This window comes from Hemiscyllium ocellatum, chromosome 5 (genome assembly GCF_020745735.1).
Source record: "Hemiscyllium ocellatum isolate sHemOce1 chromosome 5, sHemOce1.pat.X.cur, whole genome shotgun sequence".
NCBI lineage: Eukaryota > Metazoa > Chordata > Chondrichthyes > Orectolobiformes > Hemiscylliidae > Hemiscyllium > Hemiscyllium ocellatum.
Window position 1 is genome coordinate 43,843,647 of NC_083405.1, and position 26,591 is coordinate 43,870,237.

General features: G+C 41.1%; 1 protein-coding gene across 15 annotated transcripts in view; it reads right to left on the bottom strand.

Annotated features, from left to right (window-relative positions):
* Positions 1-26,591, bottom strand: part of LOC132815678 (histone deacetylase 9-like) — a 766,519-nt gene that overhangs the window by 35,206 nt on the left and 704,722 nt on the right. For all 15 annotated transcript variants that reach the window (XM_060824722.1, XM_060824725.1, XM_060824717.1 and 12 more), the window contains one exon: positions 4,837-4,970. In XM_060824722.1, the coding sequence (XP_060680705.1) occupies positions 4,837-4,970 (134 nt within the window). The remainder of the gene's footprint in view (positions 1-4,836; positions 4,971-26,591) is intronic.

The following is a 26,591-nucleotide window of genomic DNA, read 5'->3' on the forward strand; positions in this document are numbered from 1 at the left end:
ACTCTGGGTCAACATTCTATGAAGATTAGAAGGATGAGGTGTGATCTGACTGAAACTTAGAGGATACTTAGAGGTCTGGAAATAGTGGATATGAAGAAGTCGTTTCCACTAGCACAAATGACTACAACCTGAGGGCAGAGCCTCAGCGCAAAGGGTCAGCCTTTAGGACTGAGTTGAGCCGGAATTTCTTTAGACAAATGGTGATTAATCTGTCAAACCCATTGCTGCAAAAGGCTGCGGAGGCCAAGTTATTAAGTGTATTTAAGATGGAGATAGATAGATTCTTCATTGGACGGAGGATGAAGGGTTACAGGGAAAAGGCAGGAGAATGGGGTTGAGAAACGTAACAGCCATGATTGAATGGTGAAGCAGACTTGATGGGCTAAATAGCCTAATTTGCCCCTATATGTTATGTTCTAATCATCTGATGGTCTAAACAGAATGCAGACTGCATAATCAAAGTGAAGGAACAACTCCCTCTGAACAAAGCTATATTGAACAGATCCATCGTAGTTTTGATCAAACTCTCAATGACAGGGTACATAATAATTAAAACTTTATGAGCCTCTGCCTAATATCAGAAGAAATTCTCATATTGTTAAAGGTGTCTTCAAGAAAAATGCAGTGGAGTCTCACGAGGATCTGAAAGACACAACCTATGGCGAGATGACTGCCCAAATCAGGTAACAAATGCAGTAAAAGCCAACTGAACGTCAAGATCAACCCGCTACATCTTTTATACTTTCCATAAGTGGTGTGGAGAGATTTCCATTACTTATCATTAATTGCTTTGTTAACGTTACAAGTTGCATTGTTAATCTTCAGACACCCACCTTACCAAACTTGTCAAATAAGCTGAGCATCACAAAAACCTGAAAAGGAAACCAATGGGGCTAGCAGATTCAACTTGACAGTTCATCTGAATGATCTCTGTATTGGATTCTTGCCAACAATATCTCAGGGCACGATCCATAGGCACCAGCAGAGTGCACTTCACCTCCTTGGAGAATGGAATGGAATCCGAAAACAGCCAACCCACCACAAGTGGTCTTCCCTTGAAAAGTCCAGGACTCTTAGTGCATGACAACAAGGAAAACAGGCATGCCACTATTCATACAATCTCTCTGTGCCCTGTGCAAACTGATCTGGTGTACCAGCAGGAAGGAGAAACCTGATGGCAGCATCACCCCATCCACCAGAACCTCCAGCTCCCTGTCAGACAAATATGATGCCACTTTCCCTTTCTCTAAACACACATACGTAATCAAGCAGGGTGGCTTCAGAATATCTCAGAGCTCATGCGGGTTCACAGAAGAATTTTAAAAATGTCCGAAGCACAAGGGTTGCTGCTTTTTTGGTGAATATGCACTGAGTGATGAGTCATTCTGGGAACAGGCTGTAGTAAGATAGGGCAGCAATCAGGCATGAGAGATGTCACAGTGGATTGCTAGCTAATTCATGAGATGGTTTCATTAAGATAAGGTGAGAAAACTCATGATGCCTTGCAGCATAAAACCCTCCAAAAAACTCAATGAAATGCAGATTTAGCCAAAATGAATACAAGTCTCAGTCCATTCTTCTTAGAATCATAGACTTCCAGTTTTCTGGTACCTCGTTTGTGGTTATCAATGATACAAATATCTCTGCAAGGGGCCCAGCAATCACTTCCTTAGCTTTTCATGGAATTCTAGGGTATATCTGCTCAGGTCCTGGGGATTTATCCATCTTTATGCATCTTAAATCGTCCAACATCTCCTCTTCTGTAACATCGGCATTTTTCAAGATGTTACTATTTATTTCCTCATGTTCTATATCTTCCATATCCTTTTCCACAGTAAACATTGATGCAAAGTACTTTTTAGTATCTCCCCCATGGCCTTGCTGATCTTTAAGGGGCCCTATTGTCTCCCTAGTTACCCTGTTGTTCTTAATGTATTTATAAAATCCCTTTGGATTTTTCTTAATCCTATTCCCAAAGCTATTTCATGTCCCCTTTTTGCCCTCCAGATTTCCCTCTTAAGTATACTCATATTGCCTTTATACTCTTCTAAGGATTCATTCGATCTCTGTTGTCTATACCTGACATATGCTTCCTTCTTTTTTTTTGATCAAAACTTCAATTTTTCTAGTCATCCAGCAATCCCTACAACTACCAGCCTTGCCGTTCACCCTAACAGGAACATACTGTCTCTGGACTCTTGTTATCTCATTTTCCAACTGTCCCTTTACCTGTGAACATCCAGCCCCTATCAACTTTTAACAGTTCTTGCCTAATACCATCAAAATTTAATTCAGTTCAAAGCTCAAGAAAAGCTGTCTGAGCCTTTTATAGTCACAGTATTTAAACAATTAATCACTTACTGAATTGTTAGCCATATCCTTTAAGAGAAATCAGCAGTGAAACATAGATTGGAAAAGAGGGTAACCAATCTGTTCTCAGCTGATCATAACAGCTCCAAGTGGAAGGATGTGAGTTGTACACTCCTCCAAAGTATAGCAATTCTAATCTTGATTCAGTGGTGAACAGCTGCTTAGCTGACGTGGCAAAGGTCACCAGATGTTATCTGGAAGGATCCAGTCATAAAGAAATTCAAGGCAGAGGTGACTCGAACTAATAGAAATGAGGTTTTCTTGGTAGAAAGTGGGCTGCAGATCTTCAGCCGGCTGTTGATAAATCTCTCAAGTTGTCTTGAGAGGAAGCGTAGCCTTCTGTCTAAGTAAAACCTTCTTGTTCATTCAACATTGCTGAGTGGGTACAAAATTACGTGAAACTGAAAGCTCAAATGAAGCCAGATACTGAGAACTTCAAAACTAGCCTCTTCCATTAATTCATTTTTCCCTTCTCCGTAGCATAAGAATATAAAGATTTCAATTGGAAAGTTCTGCCACTCGAGCTAAGTTCAAATAAAAGCAAACATCCTGACTGAACCTCTTAAAGTACTTAAAAAGGGATAGATTTACAGGCACAGTATACTACCTTCAATAGCAGCACACAGAAAGCTTCTTCAATGTGGTAACTGCCCCAGATCAATCTTCCTCCAGTCCTTTTTATCATTACTTACTAGTAATATTTATTTGGGGCGTAAGTTAGACAAAATGGATCAGAGAATTATGCCATGCCCTTTGACCCTGTTTACATCTGTAGCAGCAGAGTTGGATTAGCAATGACTTGATCCTTGGCACCAGGAACTTGTGGGGCACCTTTGCAAACCCTTTTGCTTTCCCTTTTTCCATTGAACTATTAAAATGACATCTGATAGATTCCAGTGAGGAGATAAGGACTTCAGGAGCAGAAGTGTGCAAAGAATAATTGGCAGTGGAAATAATAAATGCTTACGACATGAATGTTAAAAGTGCAGTTCTTCTTTGGATACTTTCGCCAAAGATAGTAAATAGAACAGGCATGATTGGCTTCACAACATTGAATATAGAAGGAACAAATGAATTTGGCTAGAAGCTTTACTCTCTCTGCATTGACTTTTCCAAAGCTAAGTTGGAATTCCTGTTTGCAATGAATATGGGATTTCAAAATGAGCTTTCTGCAAGCTAAAATTCAAGTCATTGTTATCTTTAACATGTTAGCTTGCTGCTGGATTCCTTACTTAAAAACAGACTGCTTGTTTTGTTTTGAAATTGACTATATTGCACTGTTGCTTGTACCTTGTTTTCTATGGCATAAGCAAAGTGTGACAATCTGATTACTTGTTTCAAAAAATAATTTGAAAACAGTTTTGCATGAAGGTTTTCTGCTGGCCTGATACCAAACTTAAGGAGAGGTTTGGGCTTTCCAAAAAGTATAAATTATTGCTATGGCTTCAAAATGCAATACGAGGACTGATTGAGGGAGCACATAACCTCCTGTATCGGAAAAATAAACAGCTAAATAGATTGGTACCATAACATTCCTTGAAAATAACTTCCAAAGAATACATTATTAATAATTCCATGCACAGGTTAAACCCTTTCATATGCTATTGTAGCCTCTAAGTGATTGATTTGTTTTCCTTTTGTTCAGTAGGTCAAAGATGTTTGCACTTGAAGATATGAATGAGAATTAATTGCAGAATTTAGGCAGGCAGCAACGATCATTCTCAATAAAATTAGACAAATGTCTGCATTATAAATTCTTTAAAGGTTGAGATAATTGTGTTATTTATTGAATATAACCCAGGAAAACTATCAAATAATGGCCTCTTGCTTTTCTGGAGAATAACAGTATTTCTATCGAAGTATGTTGCTGACAGTTATTTGGAAGGAAAGACTACCACAGGCTTTCCGGTTGCAATTAGCCCACACCTACACATCTGACCCACTTAAAAAAAGTCTTCAAATTACTGCTAATCGCACAATTAGTTTCCATTTTTCTGAGGATAATCAAAGCCTATGTACTAGTGTGTTGCTTATTTCAGAAATTGGGGCCAAAGAAAACAATGTACAAAGGGACATATTTTGGAAGAGAAAAGTATCAAATGTTTATGAACTTACATTCCCAGCACATGAATAAGTACTTGTGAGAAAGCGTAGAATATCTGCACAGAGGTCCTTGGGTGTTTTCTTTTACAACTAGAAACTATTTAAATAGCCAGGATTTTAAAAAAAGTCAAACCTATTGTAAAGTTACATACTGATATCTTGGATTGAAATTCTTCCATATATTAGACAGTGGGAAATTGATCAAAGAGATTAGTTAGACTAATTATGAAATTCTTCACTTTACAAATGCACCTCCGTTAATGCATGAACAATTGTTTTGAAAATGGAATAGCAACAGGGAAAGAAAAACACCGACAAGATTGAAAATTTCTTGTGGAGCATTGACATGTGAGAAAATTGTACCTCATTTCCTAGCAGGGCATAAAAGCAGGCCTCTGATGCATCACAGATGGCAGTAAGATTGTGCCCACCTTCAAGAGCTAAAATCACACGCCCCTTTGCCAAGCTCATTAGTTCCTTAGTCAGGTACTGAAAACCTAAGGCAGAGAAAAGAATAAATTGCAACAGTTTAATGCAAGTTCAATGTTAATTGATCATATTCAATATTGAATTCAAGTATTCAAATAACAATTTACTGTATAGGCAGTTCTTCTTTACCTAGTAGACAAGTTATTATGTTCATAATACTTATTGCTTTGTTGCAAAAGAGATACTGTTCTGATTTCAAAAAAATTATTTTTCCAGTGTTTCCTTGTGCTCAATGTTACAAATACTACAGGCCACGACTAGCTCTAAGAAAGTGCTTTCATGTTCCTTTCCCCCTCATGAAGAATTATGTGGATTCTGCTGATTACATCCCTCTGAAGGCACAGCTGAGATCAAGAATTCACCATGGGGTTGGTCAACTTCCTTTACACTTCATGTAACTAAGACCATAAATCTGAGATTTTTAAACCTGGTATAAACCTTCAATAAGATTATCCAGGATGATGTATTTGAGTTCCAATGTTCTCTGCTATAGATGTCACAAATTTTCTGCATAACACCATAATTCTCCACTGTGACTTTTAAACTTCTAATTGGTTACTCACATTGAAAATCAACAGGTCAATAAGTATTGAAGTATTTTTTATCATTTCCATTTTGAACTACATTTAATCTGAAATCAAACTTCATTTGTGACATGTAAAATGATGGATTCAGGGGATTAGCTCTCACTAATTCTACACATATACAAACAGAAGCCAAATGTTGAAGAACTTAGTTAACCTTGAGTGGTAAACTGAAGCAAAAGCTGCATATATTTTGAACTATTATAAAGTACTGTTTGTTTTCTTATTTTTCTTTTCAATATGTTATTTAACATAATATGGTGATATGCAGAAGTGGATTACGGAAATCCAATATTCAAATTTTTAAGACTCATGTATCAGGATCAGTGTAGACCATCATTTTAAAGCTTAACTTTAAGGGCAACATGAATAAACAATATATTATCTAAAACAGAAGTCCTTAACATAGAAGTCCATATTTTTACTACTGTCTTTTGCTTTATTTGTGTTCAAATAGGTCATCTTTCATTCTGATGTCTCCATCTCACCTAATAACATTCCTCTTATAACATTGAGTCAGAAAGCACCACTGGGAGGTGGGCTATCTGAGTTTTCTTTGTAATGTGAAACCAGCCTGTTTCCTGCAGTCAACTGTTTAAGACTGCAGCTGATAATCCTGGGCTCTAATTGTACCCTCTGTCTCATGCTACAAAGCAAAGTAACAACGATGGTAATAACATGTAACAGAAAGACAAATAACATGTAACAAGTGAGTAGACTGGGAATTTCGACAGTTTTGACTGAGTGGTTATGATGCAGCCATAAATTTAAGTATTGGCCTGGATTTGTGATAGCAATAACACTGAAATGTGGAATGCTCACCATTATTTGGCAAAACTGACAGCCAAGTCAGGTATTTTCACAAGCATATTTAAATGCAGAGATTCACAAGTTTCTGATGGAGGTACCATGCTCCTCCTGAAGATTACTGTTGTAACATTATAGATGGTATTACATGTAAATCAATAATTTGTCATGAAGTTTAATTACCTACCATTCTTCCTGTAAAGAACAATTAAAAAGTTAAATAAAAACTGAAAGAACTGCAGATGCTGTAAATCAGAAAGAAAACGGAAATTGCTGAAAAAACTCAGCAGGTCTGGCAGCATCTGTGGAGAGAAATCAGTGTTAACATTTCTGGTTGAGTGACCCTTCCACAGAAATCAATTAAAAAGTTAAGCATGTTCAATCAAAGAATTTGTACACCTCATCCGGATCCTTCTTCAGCTTTCTCTGATGAGAAAACAACTCCAACTTAGTCCCTGTTCATAACTGAATTACTCCAGCCCTTCTGCACCCTCTCTACTGGAATCACATTCTTACTATGATGTGGCAACTAGCATTGTACACTACTCCAGCTGTGACCTAGCTAACATGATATACAGCTCTATCATAATCTCCTTGCTCTTGTAATCAATGCTTTGACTGATGAAGGCAAGAATCCCACATGCCTTCTGAACCAGCTTCTCTACCTGTCCTACTACTCTCAAGAATCTATGGACATGCACACCAAGCCTTCTCTAAACCTTGGCACTTTCTAGAGTCCTACTTTTCCATGTGCACTCCCTTGCCTTCTTAGTACTCCTAAACTGCTTCACCTCACATTTTTCAGGATAACATTCCATTTGCCATTGTTCATCCATCAGACTAGTCATTCTATATCAGCCTGTAGTCTAAGGCTTCCCTCCTTGTTATTTATCATCCCTCCTACATTCAGATCTAGAGCCATTGGGCAGTTAATTTCTTGATCAAAAGATCTTGATTTTCTTGAGATGTGTCAATATTATCAGTTACCTTCTGGAATACACAAAGACTATTTGGATATCTGATGACAATGAGAGATAAATCATATAGTTGACCTATCTTTGTGCATATACACTAAGGACACAGGTTCTAGCAGAGATCACCAGTAACTTCTCTCTCTCCATCTAAATCGGCACCTTCTTTGATAAATTTGATCATGTCTGCATTTGGAAATGAATGCACAGACCATGTTGCTCCTTTAGTTTCAGGTAAGCAAGATGAGTCAGATCAGTATATTTCACTTGTCACTTTTAATAATTTTCTTTTGGTGGGGTGTAGGGAAAGTGTGATCCCTTGATTTGCACTAATTTGTGTTTGATTGAGGAATTAAATGGAGAGTAGGAGGGTGACCACTGAGAATCAGCCTCTGCCCTTGCTCCTTATTCTCTTTCTGTTCTCTTCCCTTGACCCCTAACCTCAGAAACACCTCCACACAATGCTTGCTTTTCCAGTGAGTTCTCCTCGGGGTTTCTGAGAGGGAAGGGTGGTGTTTGGCCTGCAGCAGCCGAATCCAGCCCCTGTTCTGGATGTGCCGGCTAATCAGAAGATGGAAGCTCTTGGTGACCAGATCTTCCTGCTCTTGGCTCTGTTTTGTCTGAAGGAACCCACTAACAACCAATCACTTGCCTGATTGTCAGAAGGTCTATTAGGATTCCCATTCTTGTTGACCACAAGCTTCCCTCCAATAAACATAGCTGCTTTTAGACTTAGTTCGAAAAAGGGACAGGACGAGCTTTTTACTGGTCAGTTTCCAAGGACCCGGAATAACATCGGATGCCTGATCAGGTCTTCTAGATAGTGTGTGAAATCAGTGGTTCTATTGAGAGGGGTGTACAAAATCTATAAAATCCCCACAGCATGGAACAGGCCATTTGGCATTACAAGTCCACGAGTAAAAAATGAGGTCTGCAGATGCTGGAGATCACAGCTGCAAATGTGTTGCTGGTCAAAGCACAGCAGGTTAGGCAGCATCTCAGGAATAGAGAATTCGACGTTTCGAGCATAAGCCCTTCCACACCAACACTCTGAAGAACATCCCACCCAGACCAACCCCTTACCTTATCCCTGTAACCCTGCATTTCCATGGCCAACGCACCTAACCTAGACATCCCTGAACACTACGGGTAATTTAACATGGCCAATCCACCTAACCTTGGACTGCAGGAGGAAACCGGAGCACCTGGAGGAAAGTGCTGACACAGTGAGAATGTGCAACCTCCACACAAACAGTCACCTAAGGCTGGAATCGAACTCGAGTCCCTGGTGCTGTAAAGCAGCCATGCTAACCACTGAGCCACCATACTGTCCACTTTCTACAACTGCTCAGAATATAAAAATAAGGTGTTTTAAAATATTCCAACTAAAGCTCATAGGTATGTCAGATTTCACAAATTCATATTGTTATTAATACATACCGTGACTTGTTTCGATGAATGCTGATTACGTTACTCACTTGTACTTAAAGAGAAAGCCATTTGGTATTTAAAGGAGGCCAAAGGTGTCACAGTCTCAGTTTGTAGAGCCAGCAATATCTCCACACGTTTTCTAATACAGAGGAGTCTCCGTAAAAGAGGGAATCAGCCTTCAGACAGTGGCTGACCTTCCCTGGGATCAAGAACCCCGAGAGCAGAAGTCTTGTGTGGAGACACAGGCAGCTAATCTGAGGGCCAGCAGCCTGGTTGAAGGGGGAAAATGTACCTGCTGCTGGTACACCATTCAGCTGAGGCCTAATCCCCTCACTGGATCCCTGCTTACGGGTGAGGGATGGCAGGAGAGGAGTTGTCATGTTGTGGAGGCCATGTGATGGGGTTGGGGGTGGGGAAGGGCAGTGTGGGCCATGTTCCTGATGATCATATGTTAATCAGCTATCGGATGGTTTTGAATGAGGGGCTACCCCATCAAACACACGTCTCTCTCTCTCTCTCTCTCTCACACTCACTCACTCATTTGGCGGTGAAGTCAACGACATCCATGAGCTTTGCCACGTTGGACTATATTGAGGGGGAGGCAGCAAGGAGTCACAGATCCCAATACCCTCCTGCTTGATTAAATGCCCCTCTCTCCCCACCAAACAATTCATGGGGACGGCATGAAATAGTTCCAGTCAGCTCTGACACAGGACTCACAACAACACAGCCTGATTGTGGAAATACACGAGAAAGGGGAAAGGTGCTAAAGAATTTATAATGGAATTTCTACATTCACATCACAGCAGGACTGTACTGATATCACACTTCTTTTAACCATGGTAAAACTTCAGTCCTCTATACATCACGAACATTAAATGTGTGAAGCCATGAAATAAGAGAGCATCGACCTCGATCTGGGATGCAGGAAGTCATGCATTATGTTTGCGATTCCAGAAGGCTGGTATCCCTGTTGTATATTAAGTTCAAAGAGGACTCAGATATCCTGCCAAGTTTGACATCAGGCTGCAATAAACAGACAGCCAGGAATAATTTACCTTTTGTTTCTTTAATGTCAAAGTCAACCCTGCATGTGCTTTGGACAACTACAAACCACAGGCCCCAAATGAAGAAACTGAGTGTTTCCTTTGATCACTCGGCATTGCATAAATTGTCATATTTTCTGTAATTAGACACATTTCATTTTCAGTTTTCCAATGAGCAGAATACCAGCTCAATTTTTGTTCGTTCCTGATAAGACCATTTTCCTGAATCAAAATCAGATTATTCTGTATTTTCTGTGAAGTACAGCAGGATCTGAGTCTCATTTAAACCAAACTAATGATTAAATCAAATCCAGTTTTTTAGATGTTCATTCAAAATTGAACCAAAATGAGATTTCCCTTCCCTCCCCAATAAAAATGTCAGGTTGTAGCAGTGCTGTTGTGTTCACTTTTAGACTTTGCATGAAATTATATTTTGCTAAGAAAACACAGATTTGCTGCCTCTGAGTTATAGAGATCATGACTACAAATTGCTGATTGTGAGCTGTTGAGTCACTTCAAACAAAGGTTGCCCTTGTGTTTTGTTCAGATTTCAGTTGCGATATGTTAATACTGGGGAAAAGAGCAATTTTCATTTGGGGTAGTCCGTAACAGCATCATGTATTTTCTCTGCCCAGCTATACTGTGGTCGAACTGAGTAAGATTGCCAATTTAAAGGATGAAGATCTACTTTGTTTTACCACTGGCCTGGTATGATTCAGTTGCAGAGAAAATGGATAGCCAACAATGTGTGTCAGTGCAGCTAATTTGCAGTTGTGTTGGTTTTTCATGTGTGCGTACTGTGGGTGCATGAGTTGCACACTGCTCAATGACACAAGCTTGATGACAACCTTTTTTTGGGGACATGTTCTTGCAGAGTCAGGAATCACAATCGATTATATACTTACAGTGATGTGTACCTTTAAAATGTGGAGCAAAGCAGACTTCTGCAACTGGAAGTTTCAATCTCCTCTGGTACTGCATCCCTTCAGTGCATTGTGGTTGTAAATACTTCACATGGATTACAGTAGTTCCAGAAGGTGGCTCACAACCAACTTTCTCAGGGGTAATTAGGACTGGCCAACAAATGCTGATTTGGTAGTAATGGTACATTTCTCAAATGAATAATTTAAAAAAAACAAAATAATTCGTAATTTAAAATTTTAGATGCGAAAATATATTGAGTTGTAATATATTTTTCATTGATTTGTAAATGCGGGTTTGCTATTTTGTTGTTTTATAACAACTTTTGTCGATTAATATTTTCTGCTGTACAAACAGAAAAAGATGAGTTCACAAAGCTCATGAGAATTAATAATATTTGACATATTTTGTTCTAGTACTGTTCAATATATTTCCCTAACTTTAATTAAGCTGATATAAAATTCTAGTATTCTCCTGAGGTCTGATCCTTAACTTAAAACCTTAAAATATGTTATTCCCCATTCCCTCAATGGTAAATAAAACCAGATAATATCATTATGACACCTCAGGCTCCCTGGAGCTTGGACCAGCCCAATCTCTAGACACTAGCAGAGTGTGAAAGCCTGAGGGTTAGCAGACCAAAGAACAGATGGTTTCTAATCACCACATGCAGCTAAAACACACAGAGACAGGCATCAGAGTATCCTCAAAATCAACAGGACCTTCCCTAGCTCTAAATCCCAGCAGTGGAATGAGTTGCTTGGTAATCCCTTGAGTTTTATTTATTATCCACCTCCTTTCCCTTCAAGTTTAAGCTTGAAATGTTTCGGAGAAAAAACTGTGATGTTGAGATTAAGTATCGTAAACATCAATCCTTATACCTTTAATTTTGTAAATAAATGACTAACCTTGTCACAGATCTCAGCAACAAATCTATATGCAGCTCCCATAAAACATCTGGCACCCTAAATTATTGGTATCTTTCAATATAAAAACCCAATAGAAAACTTTCATCTTGTGAACTATGGAGGTACTTTTTGATCAACAATATAAAATGTGACAGAAGTGTTCCCATCCAGCAAGGTTCGTCATGGAAACCTTGCTCTCTCCATCTACAAAACAAAATACTGCAGATGCCAGAAATTTGAAACAAACACAGAAAATGCCGGAGAAATTCAGCAGGTTTGGCAGCATCTGAAGGTCAGTCATACCATACCTAAAACGTTAACTATTTCTCTCTCCTCAGATCAGTTGAGTTTATTTAGCATCCTCAGTGTTTGTAACTACAATGTTAACATGGAATGTTGTGCCAAATATTTTTGCAAAGTTAATAACATTTATTTTAGCATCATGAAATAGTTTGCACATTTTATAACTTAACCTAATCATCCAACAGGTTACTTGTCATGCGTCCTCTGGAGGGTTGACCAACACTTTGGAAATCATGTCCAAATAATTTCAACCCAATGAAATGGCGACATGAATTTATAGGAAACAGATCTGATAGGAAGAAAATTCAAACACCACACACACAAAAAAACAAACAGATGAAAAAAATTGGACCTCACACAAAATGTCACATTCCCCATTCATAAAAATTTAGACCTTTGTTGTGCACTAAAGCCAGACCATCAAACAAAAAATAAAAATGCTATGCACGGAAGTATCTCAAAACAAAAAAAACCTAAACTTTCTCCTCTCCCTATCTATGCCAATCCTTTTCTTTCTTTCACCTCAGTCATCCATTTATTCTCAGCCTGGCCTCCAATCTTTCATTGCTGTCTTTCCTCTTACCTAAAATTTGAAAATCAATAAAATTTTGGGTCAGCTTTTTAAATCATTGGAACATGTCTTGGTTTAGTCTTCAAACTGAGCTATTCATTCAGGTCCACTCTTCTCATATTTGCAGAGGTTTATGGGTAGAGGAACTGTTCAAGTGATGCCAGCACCCTTCAGAAAGAAAGTTGCCAAGCAACTGACAGCCTGACAAGGAGCCTGCCCTTCCATGATGCACCGTAGACAGATTGAATAAGTGCAGAGTAAGACTTCCAGCCCTGGGTGAAAGTCCTGCCTTTCGGAGCTGTCAGCCAATCTGATTGACTGGCATCTCCAACAGTCCCAGTAGCACCAAGAGTTCAGAACAGGGCACTGCAGGAACTGCACACTGTTCCAGGATGGCTTCCATAGATCGCAGACTCATTCATTTCAAGGTCATTGGACAGGAAGGGTTGGGACATCTTCTGGGGCATGTGGGGAATGGGGGGATGATTTTAAAGTTCAAGTAGGGAGGAAGGAAGGGGGAGGACATCTGCCTGGTGGATGCCACTGATTTGCAAAGTGCACCTGAAGATCACCTTTTCTTGCTGCCCTTTCAAAAACTTTCAAAATAAAAAAAATGCACAGACCACATCTACAGTGTTATTGAGTGGGCAGTGTAATATTCAGGTCAGTTGAGCTTTAAACCGGTTCAACTGACCATTAATTATTTTAAATGCAATTGACAGGGTGTTGATTTTTGACACTGTCCACTCCCTGGCCATCTTCACCTGATCAGGGACAGCTCAAGGATGGGTAGACAGTTGTATTGTGCACCCATTCTATTTTACACATGGTCCCAGAGAAACACGATTCTGGATTAGTGGTGCTGGAAGAGCACAGCAGTTCAGGCAGCATTCGAGGAGCAGTAAAATCGACGTTTCGGGCAAAAGCCCTTCATCAGGAATACAGGCAGAGAGCCTGAAGGGTGGAGAGATAAGTGAGAGGAGGGTGGGGGAGAAATTAGCATAGAGTACAATAGGTGAGTGGGGGAGGGGATGAAGGTCGGGGGGGGGAGGGTGGAGTGGATAGGTTGAAAAGAAGATAGGCAGGTAGGACAAGTCATGGGGACAGTGCTGAGCTGGAAGTTTGGAACTGCAGTGAGGTGGGGGGAGGGGAAATGAGGAAACTGTTGAAGTCCACATTGATCCCTGGGATTGAAGTGTTCCGAGGTGGAAGATGAGGCGTTCTTCCTCCAGGCGTCTGGTGGTGAGGGAGCAGTGGTGAAGGAGGCCCAGGACCTGCATGTCCTCAGCAGAGTGGGAGGGGGAGTTGAAATGTTGGGCCACAGGGCGGTGTGGTTGATTGGTGCGGGTGTCCCGGAGATGTTCCCTAAAGCGCTCTGCTAGGAGGCGTTCAGTCTCCCCAAAGTAGAGGAGACTACATCGGGAGCCACGGATACAATAAATGATATTGGTGGATGTGCAGGTAAACTTTGATGAATGTGGAAGGCTCCTTTAGGGCCTTGATTGGAGGTAAGGGAAGAGGTGTGGGCACAGGTTTTGCAATTCCTGCGGTGGCAGTGGAAGGTGCCTGGATGGGACGGTGGTTTGTAGGGGTGAAAACATGCCCAGAGATGCATATAATATCCAGCCCATTAAGTACACAAAAAAAGTGGCCATTTCAGTTACGTATCTGAAGTTTCACAAGAAATACAAAGCATTGTGTGACCCATCAATGTTGCACAATGGGTTTTTTTGCCATTAGGTTCTTCAGAAGCATCCAGGAAACCTCTGAAGCAATCCTAACAGAAGTGATATCCAAAATCCTCTCAACCTAAGGAGAATTCCCCACATCGTTAACTAATGATGGAAGTGTTACTTAGAGAAAACATTTATCAAAAATTGAAAGATGCTTAAAAGGACATTGTTGCAACCAATTGTTTGATTCATAATTTGCACAATGCAAATGAGGTGCTGTTAGATTGCTTGACTTTGATAAAGAAGGCATTATTCTCAATGATGGTGGTCACTTAAGGGCTGTATTGAGAATAGTGCAGCAATTGTGGGAGTTCTGTGAGCTTGTTGAAGTGGAGGCATACAATCTATTGAGGGACAACGTGATCTGTTAACTTATTCCATTGCTGGATTTTGGCTGCGCGTTGAATGCTGCGTCAAGCTTCTTTCAGAGTTTGTGTGAGGAATTGGGGCCCCAAAAGTATCAAGACTGTTAGGAAAGGAGGTGGTTGCCAATGAAGTGGCAGAGCTGTACTTTCTCTTTCTCAACAATTCTGTCAAACTATTCTTTAACTTTATGAACTCAAGAACAACACAAACAGAAATTTGGAAAGAAGGATTCAGGCGAATTGTTTTTTGGGTTCATGGTGAATGGCAGACTGACATGATGAACACCAGATGTGGCAGGAAAATGTTAAGGAGACTTTATAATTTTGACAAAAAAAAAGAGTCAAGATGTGCTCACGTGTCAGATAGGACTTGTCTCAAAGAGCTCTCATGACAGCCTGTCCAAATTAGCCCTTGCAAATGCAGTGTTCTTTGAAGAATTTTGTGAAGGTGTTCAAGCATGCAATCGTAAAGAGATTGACATCGATACATTGCATGAAGAATTCAATATTGTGGTAAGTGTTCATATCCTCACAAGATGACACATTGCCAGACCTGAATGATTTTAGCAAAGCCGACAGATAAACATTCACAAACATGAAGAAAATCCATTCCTATATATTCTTCATGCCATATAGCATTGTTTTCTCTACACTAAACATTGCTTTGAGAAACAGAAGGAACAGATTCAAAGGAGACAGCATGAAAGCAGAACACCAGATCTATATCAATTTTGCAGAAGAATGCAAAAGCATGTGCTCTGAATTCTGGTTAATAAAAAACTTCTTTTGTTTGGTTAACTCGTTGTCTTCAGTTTCTATTTGTGAACTATGGAGTCAACTTACATACAATAAGGCAGGGCAAGTGACTGGGGTGTCAGTGGGGGAGCACTTTAGGGCCAGCGATCATAATTCTATTTGTTTTAAAATAGTGATGGAAAAGGAAAGACCGGATCTAAAAGTTGAAGTTCTGAATTGGAGAAAGGCCAATTTTGAAGGTATTAGGCAAGAACATTCTAAAGCTGATTGGGGGCAGATGTTCGCAGGTAAAGGGACGGCTGGAAAATGGGAAGCCTTCAGAAATGAGATAACAAGAGTCCAGAGACAGTATATTTCTGTCAGGGTGAAAGGAAAGGCTAGTAGGTATAGGGAATGGTGGATGACGAAAGAAATTGAGGGTTTGGTTAACAAAAAGAAGGAAGTATATGTCAGGTATAAACAGGATAGATCAAGTGAATCCTGAGAAGAGTATAAAGGCAGTAGGAGTATACTTAAGAGGGAAATCAGGAGGGCAAAAAGGGGACATGAGATAGTTTTGGCAAATAGAGTTAAGGAGAATCCAAAGAGTTTTTACAAATACATTAAGGACAAAAGGGTAACTAGGGAGTGAATAGGGCCCTTCAAAAGTCAGCAAAGTAGCCTTTGTGTGGGGGAGATACTAAAAGAGTATTTTGTGTTAGTGTTTACTGTGGAAAAGGTCATGGATGACATAGAATGTGGGGAAATAGATGGTGACATCTTGAAAAATGTCCATATTACAAAGGAGGAAGTGCTGGATGTCTTGAAATGCTTAAAAGTGAACAAATCCCCAGGACCTGATCAGGTATATCCTAGAACTCTGTGGGAAGCTAGAGAAGTGATTGCTGGGCCCCTTGCTGAGATATTTGTATCATCAATAGTCACAGGTGATGTGCCAGAAGACTGGGGGTTGGGTATCATGGTACCACTATTTAAGAAAGATGGTAAGGACAAGCCAGGGAATTAAAGACCAGTGAGCTTGATGTTGGTGGTGGGCAAGTTGTTGGGAATCCTGACGGATAGAATGTACATGTATTTGGAAAGGCAAAGACTGATTAGGGATAGTCAACACAGGTTTGTGTGTGGGAAATCATATCTCACAAAGTTGATTGAGTTTTTTTGAAGAAGTAACAAAGAGGATTGATGAGGGCAGAGTGGTAGACGTGATCTATATGGACTTCAGTAAGGCATTCAACAAGGGTTCCCCATGGGAGACTGTGGGCAAGGTTAGATCTCATGGAATACATGGAGAACTAGCCATTTGGATATAGACTATCTCAAAGGTGAAGACAGAGGGTGGTGGTAGAGGGTTGTTTTTCAGACTGGAAGCCTGTGACCTGTGGTGTGCCACAAGGATTGGTGCTCTGTCCACTACTTTTTGTCATTTCCATAAATGAATTGGATGTGAACATAAGAGGTACAGTTAGTAAGTTTGCATATGACACCAAAATTGGAGGTGTAGTGGACAGCAAAGAAGGTTACCTTGGATTACAATGGAATCCTGATCAGATGGGCCAATGTGCTGAGGAATGGCAGATGGAGTTTAATTTAGATAAATGTGAGGTGCTGTATTTTGGGAAAGCAAATCTTAGCAGGATTTATACACGTAATGGTAAGGTCCTAGGGAGTGTTGCTGAACAAAGAGACCTTGGAGTGCAGGTTCATATCTCCTTGAAAGTGGAATCAGAGGCAGATAGGATAGTGAAGAAGGTATTGGTATAGAACTTAGAAAAGTACAGAGCGGGACCTTTCCCCCATGATATTGTGCCAAGGATTATTCCTAACCTAAAATAAAATAACCTAACCCACCCACCCCTCAATCCACTGCTGTCCATGTGCATGTCCAGCAGTTGCTTAAATGTCCCTAATGAGTCTGCTACCACCACTACTGCTGACAATGCATTCCATGCATTCACAACTCTCTGTGTAAAGAACTTACTCTCATGTCTTCTCTATTCCTTCCTCTTTACACCTTAAAACTATGACCCCATTGTGCCCGATGAGGTGGGTACTACAGTTGCTGGAAAATTGAGTTAAGATTAGACTGGTGCGGGAAAAGCAAAGCAGGTCAAGCAGCATCCAAGGAGCAGGAAAATCGACGTTTCGGGCAAAAGCCCTTTATCAGGAGACTCAGTGAGTCTCTCTCTCTCACAGCAACTCCCAGGTCATCTCCTCATTCCTGATGAAGCGCTTTTGCCCGAAACGTCAATTTTCCTCCCCATCGTGCCAGTCAATCCTGCCCTGGGGAAAAGTCTCTGGCTATCGACTCTATCCATATGCCTCTCATTACCTTGTATAATTCGATCAGGTCACCTCTCTTCCTCCTTCTCTCCAGAGAGAAAAGTTTGAGCTTTGTCAACCACTCTTCATAAGATAAGCCCTCCAGTCCAGCCAGCATCCTGGTAAACCTTTTTTGCACCCTCTGCAAGGTCTCCGTATCTTTCCTATAGTAGGGTGACCAGAATGTCTCACAATATTCCAAATGTGGTCTAACAGGGTTTTGTAGAGCTGCAGCAAAACCTTGTGGAAACGAAATTCTGTCTGAAAAGCTTTTATGAGTTTTTTGAGAATGTTACTTGTTGCACAGACAAAGGATAACCAGTGGGTGTAGTATGTTTGGATTTTCAGAGTGCTTCTCATAAGGACTCACGCAGAAGGAGAGTAAACAAAATTAGACTGCATTTGTCTACATTTGCTTAAATATGGATCGAGACTTTGTTAATTCAGCAGAAAGGAGAATGTAGGAATAAAAAGATCACTCTCAGGATGGCAGGCTGTAACTAGTGGGACACTACAAGGATTAGTGTTTGGTCCATAGCTGTTCACAATCTGTTTAAACGATTTGGATGTGGGGATCAATTCCTTAACCCTATTTCCAAATTTGCTGATGACCCCAAATTTAATGGGAAAATAAGTTGGTCAGAATATGTAAAAAGGCTTCAAGAAGACTTGGATATGCTCAGGAAATGGGCAAGAATCTGGCAAATGGAATCCAATATAAATATGTTTGAGGGTATTCACCTTTGTGGAAAAACACAAAGTAATAAAATTTCTGAAAGGATAAGAATTTGGGAAATGTGAGTCATCTTGTATATGAGACACTAAAAACTAACCTGCAGATGCAGGAAAGAAACATGAATGGAAACAATATGTTGGTATTCATTTCAAGGGGATTTGAGCACAGAAGTGAAGATGTCTTGCTGTCGAGTTTTGTTAAGAATGTTGCCAGAATACTGAATACAGTTCTGGTCTTCTTTTTTTGAGGAAGGATAGACTTGCCAGTGCGGGGGTTCAATGGAAGTTCGCAGATTAATCCCAGATCCTGTGAGGAGAGATTTATAAAACTGGATCTGTATTGCCTCGAGTTTTGAAGAATGGTAGGTGATTTCATTGAAAGTTATAAAATTCTTATAGGATGTGACAGAATGGATGGTGACTCTAAATCCATGAAACTTAATCTGTTCATAAAAGGTTGGCCATTTCTGGGTGAGATGGCCTACTCCGGCTCCTACATTCCTATAGGAAGTCCTCAGGGGACATATCCAGTTAGCAAGTTGGTCCCTGTCATTGCAGAAACCACAAAATAAGTCAACTGACCATTGTGTGACGGTCATGATTGTATTTCAGGACGTGTTTTAAGTTAAATGCCCATCTTCCTCATAAGTTGCATGGATTTATAAGGCGACCTTGCCATTTCAAGGAAAGAGATGATGCTCCCTTTCTCAGACTAAGTGGAAGATATGACCATCTCAGATAAGGTCCAGATTAGTTATTTCCCTTTGAACTTGAATGACTTACCCATTACAAAAAGTCTCAGCATCAACACCATGACACAATAATAACAACATAAAACCAAGAATTGTGAATGCTGGAAATCTGAAACAAAAACAAAAATTGTGAGGGAAACTCAGCAAGTTTGGTAGCATCAGTGGCAAGAAAGCAGAGTTAATGTTTTGGGTCCAGTGACCCTTCATCAGAAGAGCCTTGATAGTTTCATTGACCAGAAGCTTATCTGTACCTGCTATGTCATGGTATGAAACAGAGAAGAATTTAGGTGGAATGCAATTTGGCACACCTCTTGATCTGTCATTGCCTTTCACAATCTACAAGACTTAAGACAGAGTGTAAAGATTTGCCTGGATTTTCCAATGGTCCAATAATGTTTTTTCCAGTATTGTGCAGGGAGTCATGCAGGAGGATCCTGTAGAAACTCCATTGCAGCAGACTTCCAAGTAATTTCTGGGGAAGTTGAAGATTTTCCTCGGCTATTCCACTTTGCCTGAAAGCTTCTGAAAGTATCAATTTAAGGCAGAGAATACGAAGGGTTCTGATGCAGTTAAGTAAATGGTTACATGGGAAAAGTTAGATGATTAACTGCCTATTCTATTCTCTCAGTATAAAGTAAATTTATGACCTACTTTCCCCAAACTCCTACCTCCTCAAAAAATACCTCCTCCAGAGCATCTTTAGATCTTGAACCCTTTCACTCCATGCCAATCAGACCTGCCTTGCCACTGGACCAGAACCCCACCCTCTCCCATGGACCAGCCCCATTGCTTTCAAACACCCCTCCCACAAGAAAGCTAAACCCCTTTCCCACATTCCAGACTTAAACCCCAGCCCTGCTTTCAAAACTAGCATCTGTCCAGACTACACCCCACCCCAATGCTCACCCTGGAACTGATGCCCACTGCCCCCTCCCAGGACCGGACCCACAGCTGTCCTGACAGCCAGCACCCTGAAACAAATCCTTCCCTTTTGGGCCCAATATCTTTCACCAACCCTGACTTACCCTTAATTCTCCACTCACCTGACCCTCATGTCACCTTGAATATTGATACCCTCCTTATCTGGTGCCCTTGCTGCCTGACACCTTACTTCTAATACTCTGTTTCCTACCCATTTGACACTCCTTACAGTCTATGTCTAAACCACATGACACTGTCTGACTGTCTACTTCCTGCTTTTTTGACACTACCTGAGAGTCTACTTCCTACCCATGTGACATTGTCTGCCATTCTACTCTATTTTCATTTGGCACTGTTTGACACTCTACTTCCTACTCACTTGACACTGCCTACAGTCCACCTCCTGCCTAGTTGACATTGCTTGACAGTCTATAGCCTACCCACTTAGCACATTACCCATCTGGCATCCTCATCTCTCACTTCATATAGTTACCATTTGGCAGCAGCTGCCTAAATGTCTGTCTGTGATTCTGACTGATACACTTCAGAATAAGGCAGCTGACTGCTGTAAACTGGGGGTGTGGTTTGCTTCCCTCCAAATGTTCCACATTACGAGGGGCCTGTTAGAATGGGCATATCGCTCCATATTTCTGAAAGAGCCCTGATGGGAATCTCTTGTCAGAAATATAGAGCTCTTTCATTTTGTAAAATAGGAATACAGTGGCAATCCATTTGAAATTGTCATTCTTGGAAAATCCGGCTGAATATGCTGTACTCCTCAGAATGGGTGAAGCTTTGATGACATTCAAGACGTTTGAGACCATCCATATTTCAGCAGTTCATTTATTACCAAAAGAAATGGGCATAAACTGTATTCATCAGAAGTTCCCTCCCTGTGAAACTGCAATCACTTACTTGCTGGATTTAAAAATATGGATGCTTTAAAACATTTTATTTTCTTAAACAATATTGGAAAGTGCTAGAAACACAGAAGGTTGGGCAGCATCTAACTTTCAACTCTAAACTTTTAGTTTGAATGAAATCTTTCCAGATTCTAAATTAAGTAATGATGCCCAAGTTAGGAAAATATTGGCAAGTGCAGAAGAAACAAGATTCTCAATGTCAAGAAAATAAAGTCTGATTCTCCAACCATGTTTTGAATGGTGAATCTCACCATGAGCAGTGAGAGGCCTGCTTGAATCAATTAGCATGCCATTAGTATCTAATCTCACCTCACTGATATGCAGTCACCTATTCTCCCACACACTAGATATAAATTAGACAACAACAATTCATGACCCAGAGGACAGAGAGGGTGCAGAGCATCTCCAGCTCACTGCTTGGTCTTCCAGGTCTCCCACATCTCAGAGCACCCTCCAGTGGTTATCAGAAGCCACAGCTGTGCTAGGGACATTGAATTGAAGAAATGTGCTGGACGCAGAGGGGCCAATATTGGTGAAGGGAGAAGCTGAATACATGAAGGTGGGAGATGCTAATGCATTGGAGGACCTGGGTTACTATGTGAGTGTGGGATAATCGACTGTCATCACCACGGTGGCTTCAGCAGGGGAATGGTGGAGCACCAGAATTGACAGAGCTAAGTGGTAGGACCAGGTTCAGCAGGTAATAATGGAAGATGATATCGTAAATGACTGTCAAGTGGAAATGTGTTAAAGTTCAGTACTACAGTCTGACCTGCTGAGTATTTCCAGTATTTTCCACTTTGATTTTTATTTCAATTTCCATGGTCCATAGTATTTGCTTTAATATTATGGTCTAATTTTCAAGGATTTTAAGAATGTAGTGAACCCGTTGTGCACAGATAATCAAAGTGGAGAGAATGTGACATCTGAGAGGATGCAGACAATTCAGCAAATGATGGTGGTCAAATAGTCAGAAGCTTGAATTGTTGAACAAACCAGTGGAAAGGGCAACACACTTTGTATACCTTTGCACTTTAATGCTACCTCTCACTTAGTTACAAACCATTTATGCCTGATGCCACAAGGTTCCGCACACAGCAGAGCATAAAAGCTGTAGTCTACATATAGAGACATTCAAGTCGCATTCTCAAGATAACTTAAGATTTTATAACAAAAGGTGTCATCTCAGCTCAGACAATGCATTAAAGGCATGACAAGGTTATAAATCACACAACACCGGGTTATAGTCCAACAGGTTGGTTTGGAAGCACTAGCTATCGGAGTGCCGCTCCTTCATCAAGCGGTGAACCTTACAAAGGAGCAGCGTTCCGAAAGCTGGTGCTTCCAAATAAACCTGGTGGACTAGAACTCATGTTCTGTGATTTTTAATCTTGTTTGTCCAAGTCCAACACTGGCTCCTCCAAATTAAAGGTGTGAAGTCAGAGTCTGTTTGTATCCTAATCTTGAGTCAGATTGGTTCTATTTCCAAAATGGAAATTACAAAATATTACATGGATTGACTGCCTGTGTTGACTGCCTGCAGATTGTGCATTTTTGAGCAAAATAAAATGCATCTGCAAATATAATTCTGCAAATACAAATTCACCCCGTAGACTTGCGTATGTGTCTGTGTGTTTGTGCTCACTTTATGTGTGCGCATGCATGAGAGAGAGAGAGTGTGAGTTTGCGCATGAGTGTGAATGCACATGAGAGAATGTGTTTGCATGTGTGAAAGCTTGGTAAAGTGTGTGTATGGGTGTAATGGAGTATAAGCCTGTGAGATGGTGTGTGCTTGGGTGTGAACGTGGGAGGTGTATGTGTGTGTATGAGAGAGGGTTTGTGTGAGTGTGAGTATGTAAGAGTGTGTCTGTGTATGTGTGCTTATGTGCATGTGTGTGACAATGTGTATAGTGTAGTGGAGTCACCTATAGTGCAATGTAAACCCAAGATCCCAGTTGAGGCCATCCTCACGGATACCAAACTTGGTATCAACCCCTGTTCTTGCACTTTGCGTTGTTACCTGTCCCAAAGCCTGACTTGGAGAATGGTCACCTGAAGATCTGAGGCCAAATGTCCCTGACCACTGAAGTGTTCCCTGATTGGGAGAGAACAACCCTGTCTGTTGATTGTTGCGTGGTGTCCATTCATCCATTGTCATAGCGGCTGCTCAGTCTTGCAAATGTACCATGACTCGGAACATCCTTACCTGCAGCGTATGAGGTAGACAATGTTGGCTGAGTCACAAGAGTACCTGCCATATACATGGTGGGTGGTGTCCCCACTTGTAATAGTAGTATCATTGTTGACACTCTGACATATCTTGAGATTAAAGGGTTGACATGACAGGGTTGTGTGGTATTGTGGTCGATGTTGTCCTGAAGGCTGGGCAGTTTGCTGCGAACAATGATCTGTTTCAGGTTTGTGGTTGTTTAAAGGTGAGAAGTGGAGGCATAGGGAAGGTCTTGGCAAAATGCTGAATTTCATCAATAATGTGTTTCAGGCTGCGAAGAACATGGCATAGCTTTTCTGCTCCCAGGAAGTACTGGACAATGAAGGGTATCCTTACGGTCGTATCCCATGTCTGTCTCCTGAGGACATCATTACAGTCCTCATTGCGGCACATCAGAACTGGTGATCGATAAGTTGAGCATTGTACCCTGTTCTTATGAGGGTGTCCTTCAACACCTTCAGGTATTTGTCACGTTCCTCCTTATCTGAACAGATCCTGTGTATGTGTATGTCCGTAGTGGGTAGCTGTTTTGATGTGTTTCGGCTGGAAGCAGGAGAAGTGTAGCATTGTGAGGCTATCTATGATTTGTGGTAGATTGAGGTGCTGAGATGCCCATCCTTGATGGAGATGCATGTGTCCAAGAATGAGACAGATACTAAAGAGTAGTCCATGGTAAGTCTGATGGTGGGATGAAACCCGTTTGATATCCCTGTGTAGTTGCTTCAGTGACTCCTCGCCATGGGTCCAGAGGAAGAAAATGTCGTCAATACATCCAGTGTATAGTGTTGGTTGGAGGTCCTGTGCAGCAAAGAAGTCTTGTTCAAACTTGTGCATGCAAATGTTGGCATATTGGGGTGCAGATTTGGTCCCCATAGCTGTTCCGTGTGTTTGGATGAAGAACTGGTTGTCAAAGGTGAAAGTGGTGAAGGATGAAGTGGATGAGTTGTAGGATGGTGCTTGGAGATCGGCAGTTATTGGTGTTGAGTACTGAGGCTGCTGCAGAGATGCCGTCATTGTGGGGGATGCAGGTGTAGAGTGCCGAAACATCCATTGTGACGAGGAATCTTCCCAGTTTGACTGGTCTGTGGCTGCTGTGTTTCTGTAAGCAATCTGTAGTGTCACAACAGAAGCTGGGGGTCCCCTGTAGAATGGGTTTCAAGATGTCTTCAACATAGCCAGAGAAGTTCTCACACAGGATTCCATGGTCTGATACGATTGTTCATCCTGGTGTGTTGACTTTGTGTATCTTTGGAAGGCAGTAGAAGTCCTCGACATGAGAAGTACATGTGATGAGAGCGTGGACGGAACCCTGAAGGACTGGATCAAAAGTCTTGATCAATGTATTTAGTTCACGGGTGTGTTCATTGAACGGATTGGCTGGTAGTTGCCTGTAGGGTTCCTGCTTGTTCAGTTGCTGGTACACTTTCTTGCAGTAATCTGTTCTGTTCTGAATGATGATGGCTCCTCCTTTATCTACTGGTTTGATGACAGTTGTGATTGGCTTTGAGAGCCTGGATGGCATTGCATTGTGATCGGGTGATGTTTTGCTCTACCTTGTTTTGCGGCCGATGAATCTGGCATTTACACATTTCCTGACAGTTTGAGCATATATCTGGATTAGTGGTGCTGGAAGAGCACAGCAGTTCAGGCAGCATCTGAGGAGCAGTAAGATTGACGTTTCGGGCAAAAGCTCCTCAGATGCTGCCTGAACTGCTGTGCTCTTCCAGCACCACTAATCCAAAATCTGATTTCCAGTATCTGCAGTCATTGTTTTTACCTAGTTTGAGCATATATGTCAAGCCCAGGACAGCAGCCCTCCAGAGGGGCCCAAATCAACTCCTTCTTTGGTCGCTCCTCTACAGATTTCTCTGATGACTGTTCCAGTTCGTCAGTTGGCTCATTGGAGTCACTGCTGACATCTTGGAAGAATTCCGTGACTCTCATTCATCTGATGACTTCTTCCATGTCTGCTGCAAGACCAATGGGGTCCAGTTTGGTGCTGGGGCAGAAATTGAGCCCTCGGTGAGAACTTCAATCTCTTCTGGTTGAAGTGTGTGGTCCGATAAATTGACAAATGATCTCCCCATGGCGATGAACTGTGGTGCCGGGGAAGTTTGGCTGTTGGTGCTAATGCCAAGTTTCTCCAGTTTCTTGTTCTTGGTGTGCATGTATATGGTGCAGTTCTGTCATCTTGTCTGCTTGGCAGTGTTGCATAACTGTTCTGCTATATCTTGCGCGCAAGCTGAGATTTCAAGGTTATTGTGCCTGTGTGGAGTTGGTGCATGAGATGATTGAGGAGTTTGAGAGAGGTGTGGAACCATTCTGACACGAGATTGGGATACAGACAGACTCTGACCTAACACCTTTAATGCATTATCTGAGCTGAGATGTCACCTTTGTTATAAAACCGTAAGTTATCTCGTTAAGTTGACTTAAAAGGAACTCTGGGATTTATATATTAATGAACTGAAATCTGCGTTCTAAAAGATGGAAGACTTAACAATCCAGGTTTGTTCAATGTATCACTGTGTGACATTGTAATCTTTTGTAATAAATTCTGTGTCTTATGATCTTATACTCCACAACCACCTGATAAAGGAACAGCGCTCTGAAACCGAGAGCTTCCAAATAAATCTGTTGGACGATAACCTGGTGCTGTGTGATTTTTAACTTTGTCCATGCAAGTACAACACCAGCACCTCCACATCAACACCACTAACTGCTGGCTCACAGAGGAGAGGATCTCTAAGAAGATTGCGCATATCAACACAGACATTAGGTTTCTACAGAAATGCAAGAAAGCAGGAAAGGTCCAAAAGGCTTACGGATCACGAACCCACTCAAGTTGACCTACAACACAGATTATGCTGAGGGACTTTGCCGCTGCAACTTTCACAAACCCCTCAATTATCTCGTGCATCATCTCTATAGCTGGTGCCATAACCTTGAATTCAAGATAGAGTCCACACTCTCAGCTTGGACAGTTGACTTTCGTTTCAGCAAACTGCGATGGCATGAAACAGGGGTATTTGTGTGCAAATACCGCTATAGGTGAAATAGATTTTGTGAATGTAAAGCTTTGAAAAGAATCCAAAAGTTATTCTACGCAGACTGTTGAATTCTTTGTCTCAACGCCAATATGTGCTGACGCTGTGCAAAATCCCTGAAAGAGCAATGTTATGTCATCTCCCCAATAGCATAGAAACTGCAACTTTCCGTCTGAGATTTAATGTTGAAAATATTGAGTAAAGAATAAAATGTTGTCAAATGACACGTTTCTATAAATGGTTTCCACAATTTGTTTTATTATTTTGAAAGACTGTGAAACTGCTATCAGTCAAAACGTTCTGAGT